Genomic DNA, 11,164 nt, shown 5'->3' on the forward strand with positions numbered 1-11,164 from the left:
GAAGTTTTCCACTGTAATCTCTTCAAATATTTTCTCAGTCCCTTTCTTTTTCTGTTCTTCTTCTGGGACACCTATAATTGGAATGCTGGTGCATTTAGTGTTGTCCCAGAGGTCTCTGAGATTGTCTTCAATTCTTTTCATTCTCTTTTCTTTCTTCTGCTCCTTGGCAGTTATTTCCACCATTTTGTCTTCCAGCTCACTTATTCGTTCTTCTGCCTCCATTATTGTTATTGATTCCTTCTAGTGTATTTTTCATTGCAGTTATTGTGTTGTTTACCTCTGTTTGTTTGTTTGTTTTATAGTTCTTCTAGATCTTTGTTAAACATTTTTTGTATTTTCTCAATCCATGCTTCCATTCTATTTCCAAGATTCTGGATCTTCCTTACTCTCATTACTCTGAATTCTTTTTCAGGTAGATTGCCTAATGGAGTTTGTAGGCTATTGGGTATAGCTGGGTCTTGGTGCTGAGATGAAGACCTCCAGGAGACCTCACTTTGATGAATATTCCCTGGGGTCTGAGGTTCTCTGTTAGTCCAATGGTACAGACTCAGAGCTCCCACTGCAGGAGCTCCCATCTGACCATGGGCTTGCAAATCAAGATCCCGCAAGCCACATGGGCAGCAAAAAGAAAAAGGTGGGATGGGGGTGGGGAAGGCCTTGGCTGTGGAGGGCAGGGCCTAATCAAGGGCGACGTTTAGGTGGTGGGTGGGGCCAATGCTCAGGACTCACAGGGATGAAAAAGGCCCTGGGCTGTGGGGGGTGGGCCTTAGGCTCAAGGAACAGAAGGGGCCCAGGCATGCCCCCCACCCCTGGTCTCAGAAGACAGGGGACCTCACCTGGGAGCCCAGCAGGCTTCCTGGGCTCGAGTGGGTGGGGCAAACGCCCTCCTCTCCTCTCCTGCTCCTCTGGTCTGGGGTCTGGGAGGCCCCCTCCCACCTGCCTCTGCTGATCGCCCAGGCCTCCCTCCTGTGCCCCCAGGACCAGTGCAGTTGGAGGGGGAAGGGGGGTCCTTGGAGGGCAGGGGACCGGCCTGGGAGCTCAGCAGGTTCCCCATGCCCAAGTGGGTGAGGCAATCGTCCTCCACTTCTCTCCCACTCCTTCCCAAGTGCCCCTCCCACCTGCCTCTCCTGATCCCCCTGGCCTCCCTCCTATACTCCCAAGGACCCATGCAGCCTGGAGGGGCCTTGGAGGTTGGAGGATCAGCCTGGGAGCTCAGCAAGCTCCCCGTGCCCAAGTGGGCAGGGCAATCGCCCTCTGCTCCTCTCCCGCTCTTCCTGGAGAGTCCCTCCCACCTGCCTCTCCTGATATCCCTGGCCTCAGGGGTGCAGATCTCGTCTGACCTCCACTTCTCCTCCCCCTCTGTTCCCCTACATCCTACCGGTTCACTCTGGGGTTCCTCCCGTCTTCTTGGGGGTCAGAGTTCCCCACCAGCAGCCGCAGGCACCCTAGTTGTGGGGAGACCTAACTCTGTGTCTTCCCACACCGCCATCTTGACGCCTTCCCACACCACCATCTTGGTATTTAAGTGAAGGGTTTCGAGCCAAGGAGCAACATAATTTGGTATATTCACATTATCAGTCTGGATGTTGGGAATAGACTGAAAAAGGCAAGAGAAAAACAAACCAGAGCAAGCCAAGTGAGAGCTGATGGAGATGAATTCGTTTTCTTTTTTTTTAATTAAAAAAATTCTTTTTTATTAATTTTTATTGGAGTATAGCTTTACAATGTTGTGTTAGTTTCTGCTGTACAGCAAAGTGAATCAGCTATACATATACATATATCCCCTCTTTTTTGGATTTCCTTCCCAGTTAGGTCACCACAGAGCACTGAGTAGAGGTCCCTATGCTATACAGTAGGTTCTCATTAGTTATCTATTTTATACATAGTATCAATAGTGTATATATGTCAATCCCAATCTCCCAATTCATCCCACACACCTCCCCCCCTTTCCCCTTTGTATCCATACATTTGTCCTCTGTGTCTTTGTCCTTTGCAAATAAGATCATATATGAATTAGTTTTCTGTTGCTGCAAACTTGGTGGCTTAAAACTACACACATTTTTTATCTTTCACTTCTGGAAGCCAGAAGTGTGAAACAGGTTTCACTGGGCCAATACTAAGTTGTAGTCAGAGCCGTAGTCCTTCCAGAGGCTCTTGGGGAGAATCTGTTTCCTCACCTTTTCCAGCTTCTAGAGCTGCATTTGTTGCATGGCTTGGTCCCTTCTTCCATCTTCAAGGCCAACAGTGTAGCATCTTCTCTGCTCCATCTTCACGTCATCTTCTCTCTTCTGTGTTAAATCTCCCTCTGCCGCCTTCTTTAAGGACACTTGTTATTACATTAGGGCCCACCTAAGTCATCCAGAATAATCTCAAGATCCTTACTTTAATCACATCTGCAAAGTCTCTTTTGCCAAATAAATAACATTCACAGGTTCCAGGGATTAGGACCTCGGTGTTTTGGGGGCCCATTATTTAACCTACCAAAGGAGGCTTGGACCAGGGTAGAAGTGATGGAAATGGTGAGAAATGAGCAGATTCTGGGATTTGTTTTGAAGGCCAAACCAATTGGGTTGCTTTATAGATTGAATGTGGGATGTGAGAGAAAGAGAGGAATCAAGGAAAGCACCAAGGCTTTGGCCCGAGCAGTTGTAGGAAGAGAGTTTCCATTTACTAAAATGAGAAAGACTACAGGAAAAGAATCTTGGTGCCTGTAGGATGATGGTGGAGGGGATTGACTGATTGATTGATTGATGTCAGAGAGTTCAGGGGCTCGTGGACGTATTATTTAGGTTTGAGATGCCTCATCCAAGTGGGCATGTTGAAGAGACTGCTGGATGTATGAGTCTGAAGTTCAGGAGAGGAGTCTACGCTGGAGATATAAATTTGGGAGCCTTCCATGTGTCTTTAAAGCTTTGAAATTGAATGAAATCATTAAAGGTGCAAGTGTAGATAGAAAAGAAAAGAGCTCCAAGGACTGAGCCTGGGGAACTCCAGTCATTCGAGATCGGGGAGATGAGAAGGAACAGCACAGGGAGACCACAAAAGAGCAGCCAGCGAGGTAGAAGGACGAACAGGAGAGGGTGGATCTTGGAGGCCACATGAAGACAGGAGACAAGGATAGGGGTGGGGGTGGGCAGGGCAGCTAAGCTCCCGGAGGGAGATCGGTACCTGTGGGATGAGGGCACACCTCACCAACTCTAGCACCTGGCACCTCCTAGCACCCCAAAACACACACACACAAACACCTTCTGGCATGAAAATCAAGCCCATGTCCTCAGGTCTGGCCAAAAGAGCAGAAAAGGTCTGCATTCTCTGGTCCAAACCCCTGCAGAGATGCCACTTGGATGTGGTAAAGCTGTGTGTCTTGTCTGGTAGACCCATCTCCTTCACCCCATCTGTGATTCCCAGAGGGCAAATCTGTCACCTGTTTCTGGAAGAGGAATTCCATCTCAAGCATCAAGGTCTCCATCTGCTTGCCACCCATTGAGCAGCCTGCATTGTTATTGATTGGGTGCTCAGATCATTAGTTCCTGAGTAGAAAGCAGCAGCTGCACTAATGTCACAGGTAGGGCTGTTCCCCGTGAGGCCTGACTGCCATTCTGAACCGTTGTTTTAATGCTTTAAACTAGAATGCTCACTATATATATATATATATATATATATGCGCTTTATTTATTTATTTTTATTTTTGGCTGCATTGGGTCTTTGTTGCTGCATGCAGGCTTTCTCTAGTTGCGGTGAGCGGGGGCTACTCTTCGTTGTGGTGCGTGGGCTTCTCATTGCAGTGGCTTCTCTTGTTGCCGAGCATGGGCTCTAGGTGCATGGGCTTCAGTAGTTGTGGCTCGTGGGCTCAGTAGTTGTGACTCACGGGCTGTAGAGCTCAGGCTCAGTAATTGTGGCACACGGGGTCAGTTGCTCCATGGCGTGTGGGATCTTCCTGAACCAGGGCTCGAACCCATGTCGCCTGCATTAGCAGGCGGACTCTTAACCTCTGCACCGCCAGGGAAGTCCTAGAATGCTCACTTTTAAATAGCCCTGTTATTTCACGCATCATACATGAAACATCCATCAGATCCTCAGAATCAAATTGAATTCAAATCCTATGTTATACAATCAACACCAGATATCTTGAAACACCTACCTACATAGCCAGGCAGTTGAGGAATCTCCATGTATACCAGCTTGGATGGATTCTCTTCTCTTCCCTTCCTTTCCCCTCCCCTTCCCTTTCTGTCTCTTCTCTTTTCTCCTCCCTTCTCTTTTCTATCTCTTTCTCTACCCTAATAATTCCTCTCAAGTTTTAATTCAGTACTTAGATCACTGGTTCTCAAACTTGGTTGCATATTGGAATTAAAACCTAGAGAATTAAAAAAAAAAAAAAAAACTAATGCCTGGGCCCCATTCCCAGAGATTCTGATTTAGTTGATCTTGGGTGTTAGCTGGGCTTTGAGGGTTTTTTAAGGTCCTCAGGTGATTCTAACGTGCAGCTAAATTTGAGAACCACCGTCTTCAATTACCTGCTAAGTAGTGAGTCCCAGGGCAATATTTTAAATGCTATGGCAGGAGAGGCTGGATCTACCTCCAACTCCCTGCCCTGCCTCTCCCTAGCATTCCTGGTTTATGGGACAAAGACTTGGGGCCAGTTTACCAGATCTGAACATCACCAGTAGATGCAGTATGTTGTGTAATGCTCTGTATCTTCCAAATAGCACGATCCAATGTGGGCTCAGATATTGTACACCCAGCTTTTAATTTCTCTCCACAACTTCCCTCCTACGGCACCTTCAGCCAATTTTTAATTGCGGCTCTAGCTCCAGTTGTAAGCGATGGGAGAAATAGGGTGAAGGTGGATGGAAATAGCCAAGGGCACACAGGTGCACACAGCGCAGGCACACACACGCATCATCGGTGAATCAGACTTAGAAGTGGAATTCTGCTGGTACAGAAATCCTCTGATAGAGAAGAAGCGGCTGTAGTGCTCTATAATGTCTGTTTTTGTGGCACTCGGTTGGAGAATTATGAGAAAAAACCTGGTTTCTTTGCCCCAAAGCAGGTCTTGCCCAATGAGCTGCATGCTCGGAAGAAACCTGCCTGTCCCGTTCTCCCTCCATCTGGGATCCTTAATTGGCAAGATCTAAACCGTAATGTGCCCAGGCTAGATCCAAGTCTATTAAATGCCGTAACTCTCAGGCTCTTTGAAAAGAAAAATTCCACGGCCTTCAAGAAAGCAGCTTGGTAATAAGTCTCAAGAACTTGAAATATGTCCAGTTCATATCCTTACATCCAATGATTTTACTTCCTATCCTAAGAAAATAATCAAAGATGTGGGAAAAGGTTTATGTATACAGACCTTCAACGAAGTGTTATTATAACTGCAAAAATCAGAAGTAACTGTACACTGTCTATAACACAAATTCCATTTAATATATCATGCTATATCACAGTATAGTCAAGCAATGAAATATACAGATTGTCAAAACACAGTTTCAATTTTTTTTTTTTTTTGGCTGAGTTGGGTTTTTGTTGCTGCACGCAGGCTTTCTTTGGTTGCAGCGAGCAGGTGCTACTCTTTGTTGAGGTGTGCAGGTTTCTCATTGCAGTGGTTTCTCTTGTTGCAGAGCACGGGCCCTAGGCGCGTGGTCTTCAGTAGTTGTGGCGCACGGGCTTAGTTGTTCTGCGGCATGTGGGATCTTCCCGGACCAGGGATCAAACCTGGGTCCCCTGCATTGGCAGGCGGATTCTTAACCACTGTGCCACCAGGGAAGTCCTCAAATACTTATAACCATATGAAAAAATGCTCACAATATAATGCTAAAAGAAAATAAAATGTATAGGTAAAATGATTAATTTTGCAGTTCAGTCCAGTTGTGGATATACACATCCATTTGTAGAGAAAAGCACCCTGAACATAAATACTAACTTGTTAACAGTGGTTCTCTGGATTGTGTGGTGACGATTGATTTCTTCTATATATTTTTTTCTTTTTCTGAGTTTCCCAAGCTTGTATCTATAATCAGGAAAAAAAAATATTTTTTAAATGAAAAGGTTTCATTTCTCATGACGGGAGCCAGCTTCTGTCGGAGGCTGACTTCAGAAGTGACCCCATAGTTATCCTCCTTATCACTGCCTGTGTGCACACCGATGCTTTCCAAGCCCTTCCCTGCTTTTCGCTGCCCCGAGTCCCACAGCATCTTTGACATGGGTGAGCCAGGGGAGCATTCCAGCCCCTCTCAGGAGACCAGCCGGGGGCTGGGGTATGCTTGCTGGGCAACCGAAGAGGGTACTTACCAGGTAAGGACCATGTGTCATGCTGCTCTTCATCATTATGAGCTCAGCGGGAGCCTCAGGAATTGGAGACATCTTGCCTAGACACGAGAAGCGCACTTATTAATTAATTCAGTCTAGAGGTGTTCATTAAGGGTGCCAGGTGAAGTGCCCACTCATTCCACGAACACTGTTACAGGTTGTAAGCTGAAGGAGCTGACTGATGGGGCTGAGAAGGCAAGTTTGGGACTAAGGCTTGGGGTTCTGAGAGAAGATAGTTCCACCTTGCTAGGTAGTTGCTTGGTAGGGGTTGGTAGTCAAAGTCTCACCAAAGGGCACTTCCTCTCTCTCTCTCTCTCTCTCTCTCTCTCCCCCCCTCCCCCCTCACCGTTTCTTCAGATGGAGGTGATTGTCGGGGACTTTGGGATCGTGGTGGTCCCCCGGGACGCAGCCGACACAGACCGAATCATGAATCACTCCTCAATACTCCGCAAATACAAAGTGAGTCCCCCACTCTCCCTGCTGGTGTAGTAATGTGATGTGGCCCTTCTCTGAGAAGCCTGCGGGCTGGAGAAGTGAGGATACAAAAGGAGTTTAGTGTGAGAGACTGGCTACCTACTGTCTCTGCTTTGTCCCCAGAACAACATCATGGTGGTAAAGGATGACATCAACCATCCCATGTCTGTCGTCAGCTCAACCAAGAGCAGGTACGTTTGACAAACGACCAGAGAGACCTTGGTCAGACTGGCTTACAAGTTCCCATACAACTCTCCTCAGTCCAGGCTGAGCGTTAGGTTGGCTGACACCTGCTGCCCCAGTATGCAGCCTTCTTTTTAGAGCTCATTTATTTGTCCCCAGTCATTGACTTTTAAAAGGGCAACAGGCCATTTATTAGTTTTAGCTGGTTTGAAGGGGGAAAAGGAGGTTTTTAGTTTGGACTCTAGTTTGAGGTACGCATGGAATTTGTAAGTGTTTAGGTTAAGCTGCCATAACAAAAAGATCCCCAATAGTTAGAGTTTTAAATAAGAGAAATGTTTATATCCCTCTAACTGAAGTCAGAAGAAACTGAATCTCTGTTCTTTTCAATGTGAAGCTTCCCTCTCAGGGTCCACAGCTGCTACAGTGACTGTTCTCAGCCAGTGGGAAAGGGCAAGGGGCTTTGTCCTTAGGAAGGTGACCCGAAGTTGCACATATCCCTTCCCCTGCATCCCCCTGGCTCAGCTTCAGTCATGTGGCCATGCCTAGCCTCCAGGAAGGCTGGGAGTAGACTTTGTAACTTGGCAGCCCTGTGTCCAACTAAATCTTGGGAGGCTGTAGTACTAAGCAGAAGAAAGAATGGATACTAGGGGCCAGTTAACAGTCTTCACCACAACCGCCAAGTGGGAATGTCCAGTAGAATAATAAGATGTGTGGAATATAGAGGTCTGGAAGTGTAATAAAACTGAAAGCCATGAGTACCTAAGTGTAAATTAAAGTTCAGGGCTGTGGCTACACTCACAGGGAGAGTCAGCAAGAAGAGAAGAAGGCTATGGGGAATACTTAAAACACATTAACATTTAAAAGAAGGCTGAGGGGGCTTCCCTAGTGGCGCAGCGGTTGAGAGGCCGCCTGCCCATGCAGGGGACACGGGTTCGTGCCCTGGTCCGGGAGGATCCCACATGCCGCAGAGGGGCTGGGCCCGTGAGCCATGGCCGCTGAGCCTGCGCATCCGGAGCCTGTGCTCCGCAGCAGGAGAGGCCCGCGGACCGCAAAAAAAAAAAAAAAAAAGGCTGAGGAGTAAATTAGAAGTTTGGGATTAAGATATACACACTACTATGTATAAAATAGATAACCAACAAGGATCTACTGTATAGCACAGGGAACTATACTAAATATTTTGTAATAGCCTACAAAGGAAAAGAACCTGAAAAAGAATAGATAGATATACGTATGACTGAATCACTTCACTTTACACCTGAAGCTAACACAACATTGTAAATCAACTCTACTCCAATTTTTAAAAAGTAATAAAAAAAATAAAAGAGACGAAGGAGCAGTCAGAAACCACCAGCATTGGTGGCCCTGGAACAAAGGCAGCAGACGGCACAAAGATGGAGAGCCCTGTCAGTTGTCGTCTGTGTCGCATGTTTCAGAGAAATCAAATGAGCCCAGGATTTTAAAAGGTCCACTGGACTTCTTCCCTGGAAGGTGATTATGTAGACACTTGAAATAGTAGCATCAACTGTGAGGTGAGAGCAGAAACCCAGTGACAACAACCAGTGAGGGGAAAGGGGAAGGCTGTGGTTCCAGCCACGGCTGCACAACAGAATTACCGTGAGAACTTACACAGCACAGATTCCCGTGTCCCATTGAGTCCCACTGAACCAGAATTTCTGGGTGTTGGGCCTGGCTATCTGCTTCCTGGGTGATTCTCGTGAAGCTGGGATTGGCATTTGGAAACCACAGTCATAGACCACTTTTTCAAGAAGGCTCCCTGTAAACCGTGCAGGGAGGCACTTGGGAACCTAGCTTGCTGGAAGGTCAGGACACTATGCATTGAAAAGGCACTGAGCCAGCCTCTGGGGAGATCTCACAACGCAGAGCACAGATGCCTTTTAGAATCTAGATATGCGGAGGAGTATATGAGTTCTTACAAATAGCTCCTTGGGGCCTGACATTCCCAAGACCATCATGGGCATAGAAAATGGGGAGCAGCCAGACCAAGTCTGGAGCAAAACCGTGCGGAAACCAGACTGTATGACCAGACCCCTTCTGTATTTGGTAGTCCACCCACCCCCCAGGGCTTGTGAGAAGGGCCTCAGAGAAGGGCAACTTCTTCTCTATCAGGGCTTCCATAGGAAGGAAAAGAAGGGGTCAATCATAAGGTTCATTTCCATGAGACCACGGTGTAGAGAAACACAAAGAAATGAAATAAGAATAGCTAACACTTGCATTGAAATGCCTACTGTGTGCTTGGGCTTTTCTAAGTGCTTTGTGTAATGACTCATTTAATCATTTTAATAACTGAGATCGGCCCAGATACTACCCCCATTTTATAAAGGAGAAAATGGAAGAATAGATGGGCTTAAACAACTTGCCCAAGGTTCCTCAGTTAGGAAGTGGCAGAGTTAGGATGGGGGAGGAATTATGGGGGCAGGAGGGCTTTTCCTGATAGGGATGCCGTGTATTTAGCCTAAGCAAAGACTGGTAACGGGGTGTTGGGTAAACCCTTTCCCCGAAAGGGAATGGGCTGGCCTGTCCTCTGGCCTTGCTTCAGGAAAGGATGTCATCTGATCACTGTCTCTTCTCATCCAGGTTGGCCCTGCAGCATGGGGACGGCCATGTCGTGGATTACCTGTCCCAGCCGGTCATCGACTACATTCTTAAGAGCCAGCTGTACATCAACACCTCGGGCTAGCAGCCCCAGGGCCCTCTGCTCCAGTCGCCCCTCGTCCTCCACCAACACACTGGCCCCTGCAGCCTCTGTCCATCCCATTTCTCTCCTGCCTCTCTGTTCCTCCATCTCATCTTGACTGTTGTCCCCACTTGCTGACTCAACCCCCCCACAGTGTGGAGGACCTGCAGAGAACCACGGCATACACCACTCCGCAGTCATCTTCGGACAAACTTTCCTCTAGTCTCCGGGTTGGGGGTGGGTGAGGGGGTAGGGATAGGGGAAGTGCGGTCCTCGGAGATGCGCGGGTGTCCGTCTCCCAGCATGCTCTGGGGAGGTGGCTCCGGGCCTCGCCTTCCCAGCATGCCCTTTACCACAAAGGGCTATTTTTCTTTCTTTCTTTCTTTTCTTTCGTTTTTTTATGTTTTGTGTCATTGTTGTTCACTCCTCAGAGAACTTGGATCCAATCAGTGTCCGTGGTTCTTTATGTTTGTAGTCTTGTTGCATTCCTGTGGTATTCCTTCCATTTTGATAGGATACCACAGCCAGCCTCAGCTCGCAGAAGGTGCGTGTGGGCTACACCCGGTGAACGAGGCCGAGCCACCTCCACTTTCCCAACACCCTCACCCACCTACCCGCTTTCTCCCCTCTGCTGCCCACACACACCGCAGTCTGGGGTCGAGATTGAGACATTCATGTTCTGAAACCTGGGATGCAAGTCTGGGAATAGTAGGGTTTCTCAGAAGGATTTCAGCCCATTTCCCTAGTTTCAGAAGACCACGTTCCTGATGGGCCTGTGATCACACAGAGCCAGTCCCTTCTCCGTTCTTGGTGGCATCTGTGCGGTTACTTATTTGGTCTGTAACTTGTGACAGAATGTGGGTTGTTCTCTGCCAGCCCGGGCATTACCAAGGGACCTTCAGATCACCATCAAAGCCCTTGGAGGCCATACTTAGCCGCATTCTTGCATTTGAGAAGAATTAGTACGCAAGGCCAAATCCTAATAATGCAGTCATTTCTGAAATAAAATATGCTAGGAATTCACTCAACCATAGAGATCTTTGCTAACTGGAATTACTTATTGCCTGTTTGGCTGGGAAATGCTTCTGTCATAATGTAAGTCCAGGATGACCTAGGAGAAAGCAGTTAGTTTCCCTGATAGGAACCGGTGATTCTCACCCACTCTAGCTTGGCAACACAGGCGGCGTCTGAGGTTAGTTCCTTTTTGAGAAGCAGAGCCTCAGCCTTGTTCCTGGGTTAGGATTACATCTTGTGCTGAGCCCAGCAGCCACAGTCATCGCCTCCTGGTGAGTGTGGGCTCACAGAACAGAGATCTCGGGGGAGTGTCAAGAGCCGCTAAAGTGTTTCACCCCTTTTCTCCCTAATTTCCCACCTTCCTCTGCTGCCCTGGAAATAGTTTTGACAGACTCTGTTCTAGTTGTTCAGGCCTCGTTCATGACCTGCTTAAAGAACCAAAAGGAAATTACCGTCTTATGCTCTGTGTCCCTCATCTAGGCTCTGGCTCTT

The 11,164-nt window shown here is 47.7% G+C and overlaps 1 protein-coding gene across 2 annotated transcripts in view; it reads left to right on the forward strand.

Moving 5' to 3' along the window:
• The window catches only part of NMNAT2 (nicotinamide nucleotide adenylyltransferase 2), a 195,156-nt gene extending 184,470 nt beyond the window's left edge, over window positions 1-10,686 (forward strand). For both annotated transcript variants that reach the window (XM_024732405.1, XM_024732404.1), the window contains 3 exons: window positions 6,664-6,765; window positions 6,904-6,971; window positions 9,559-10,686. In XM_024732405.1, coding sequence (XP_024588173.1) covers window positions 6,664-6,765; window positions 6,904-6,971; window positions 9,559-9,661 — 273 coding nt within the window. In that variant the 3' untranslated portion in view covers window positions 9,662-10,686. The remainder of the gene's footprint in view (window positions 1-6,663; window positions 6,766-6,903; window positions 6,972-9,558) is intronic.
• Window positions 10,687-11,164: the final 478 nt, after the last annotated feature.

Source organism: Neophocaena asiaeorientalis, unplaced genomic scaffold (assembly GCF_003031525.2).
Source record: "Neophocaena asiaeorientalis asiaeorientalis breed wild unplaced genomic scaffold, Neophocaena_asiaeorientalis_V1.1 scaffold119, whole genome shotgun sequence".
In the NCBI taxonomy this organism is placed as follows: Eukaryota; Metazoa; Chordata; class Mammalia; order Artiodactyla; family Phocoenidae; genus Neophocaena; species Neophocaena asiaeorientalis.